We start from the raw sequence: 1,592 nt of genomic DNA on the forward strand, positions 1-1,592 counted from the left end.
AAGAGTAGAGAAGTTAAGAGAAGTAACGATTTCCCAACAATGCGACACAGCCTCTTGCGTGGTTGTGCGCCGTGCATACTTGTACTGCCAGTCACCCGGCGGCCCCGCTCAGTTACGTCATTCATCAGTTTCCGGACATTCCCGCCACCCGCGTCACCGCACTCTACAGCCGTTGTTGTGACGTCACTTTGGGATCGCCGGCACCGGCAACGTTCATAGCTCTATGTACCCCGTGGTGTGTCATTCGTTGGAGGGTTTTTTTTTCTTGGGGGCTGGTTTGCTTTGTTCTTCTTTTTTTACACGGACAGTTAAGAGAGACAGAGACCGACAGACATACAGACAGATAGACAGACAGAGAAGGGGGGACCCGAAAGAGAGAGAGAGAGAGAGAGAGAGAGAGAGAGAGAGAGAGAGAGAGAGAGAGAGAGAGAGAGAGAGAGAGAGAGAGAGAGAGAGAGATTAGAGGTGTTACTCGAAAGCAACATAGGAAGAAAAGAAAGGGAAGAGATAAGGACGATTAGGAAAGAAGGAGCTAACCACTTCAGAGTGTGTCAGGGTATTGTGAAGACGTTGTGCATTTGTTCGTTTAAAAAAAGTTTTCGGGGGAGTTTTAAGACACTTGCTTCTCAATAAGACCGTAAACGTGTGTTTCTTGTTGATCAGAGACGATGAGTCCCGTCTTTCTATTGAGATGTTGTATCCCTCACACACTTGGTTGGTCCTGAGAGACAGGGTCGAATCTTGCCTCCTGAATGGTCTAAATCATATCGACGAGGGTGTAAAATCACATCTGTATGAACAAACAAACAATCAAACCAATACTATTCATCTCTTTCTTCTGAACGTTCATCTTCCCGATGTTGATCAGGGGCGGTGATCCCCGTCTTTCTGCTAGGATGGTTCTGAACGTTAGGGTCGAAGCCCACCTCCTAAATGACCTAAATCATATCAATGAGAGTGTAAAATCACGTCAATAAAAATTGACCCCCCCCCCCCAACCTTTGAACGTTCATCTTCCCGATGTTGATCAGGGGATGAGGATGAGGATGATGATTATTACAATAAAATGAACCCCTCATCGTATTACTCTAATCATTGTTGCTCTGAACTGAGGACGCGTTCTCGCCCAAGTCGTCTAGTCTTTCTGCTAGGATGTTGTATCCCTCTCAGCGCGGGTTGGTTCTGAACGATAGGGTCGAACGAAGCCCACCTCCTAAAATTGTATCGGTGAGGTGTAAAAACGCCTGCATTAAAATAACAAACAGCTGAACAAACAGCTGAACAAACTAACCAATACTCTTCTTCTTTTTTCCTCAGAACGTTCATCTTCCCGATGTTGATCAGGGGCGGTAAGCCCACACCTATGGTACCTTTTGTCATGGCCATCTTCTTCTGCATGCTCAACGGCTACCTCCAGAGCACGCATCTGCTTAAGTTCGCCGACCTGGGCCAGTCGCCGCTGTCCTACCTCAGGGTCGCTGCTGGTGAGTCAAGTCATGACAGAGGCACATTCACAGACACACACTTATGTTTACGCACTTATGTACTCACATACACACACCTTATATATTCATTTTTGTATATAGTATATA

General features: G+C 46.4%; 1 protein-coding gene across 1 annotated transcript in view; it reads left to right on the forward strand.

Annotated features, from left to right (window-relative positions):
- The window catches only part of LOC101847254 (3-oxo-5-alpha-steroid 4-dehydrogenase 1), a gene marked incomplete in the record, with an annotated part of 28,284 nt that overhangs the window by 21,420 nt on the left and 5,272 nt on the right, over nucleotides 1-1,592 (forward strand). Inside the window, 1 exon segment of the mRNA XM_013081335.2 lies at nucleotides 1,318-1,484. Within this exon segment, the coding sequence (XP_012936789.1) occupies nucleotides 1,318-1,484 (167 nt within the window).

The sequence above is a fragment of the Aplysia californica genome, unplaced genomic scaffold (genome assembly GCF_000002075.1).
Source record: "Aplysia californica isolate F4 #8 unplaced genomic scaffold, AplCal3.0 scaffold00126, whole genome shotgun sequence".
In the NCBI taxonomy this organism is placed as follows: domain Eukaryota; kingdom Metazoa; phylum Mollusca; class Gastropoda; order Aplysiida; family Aplysiidae; genus Aplysia; species Aplysia californica.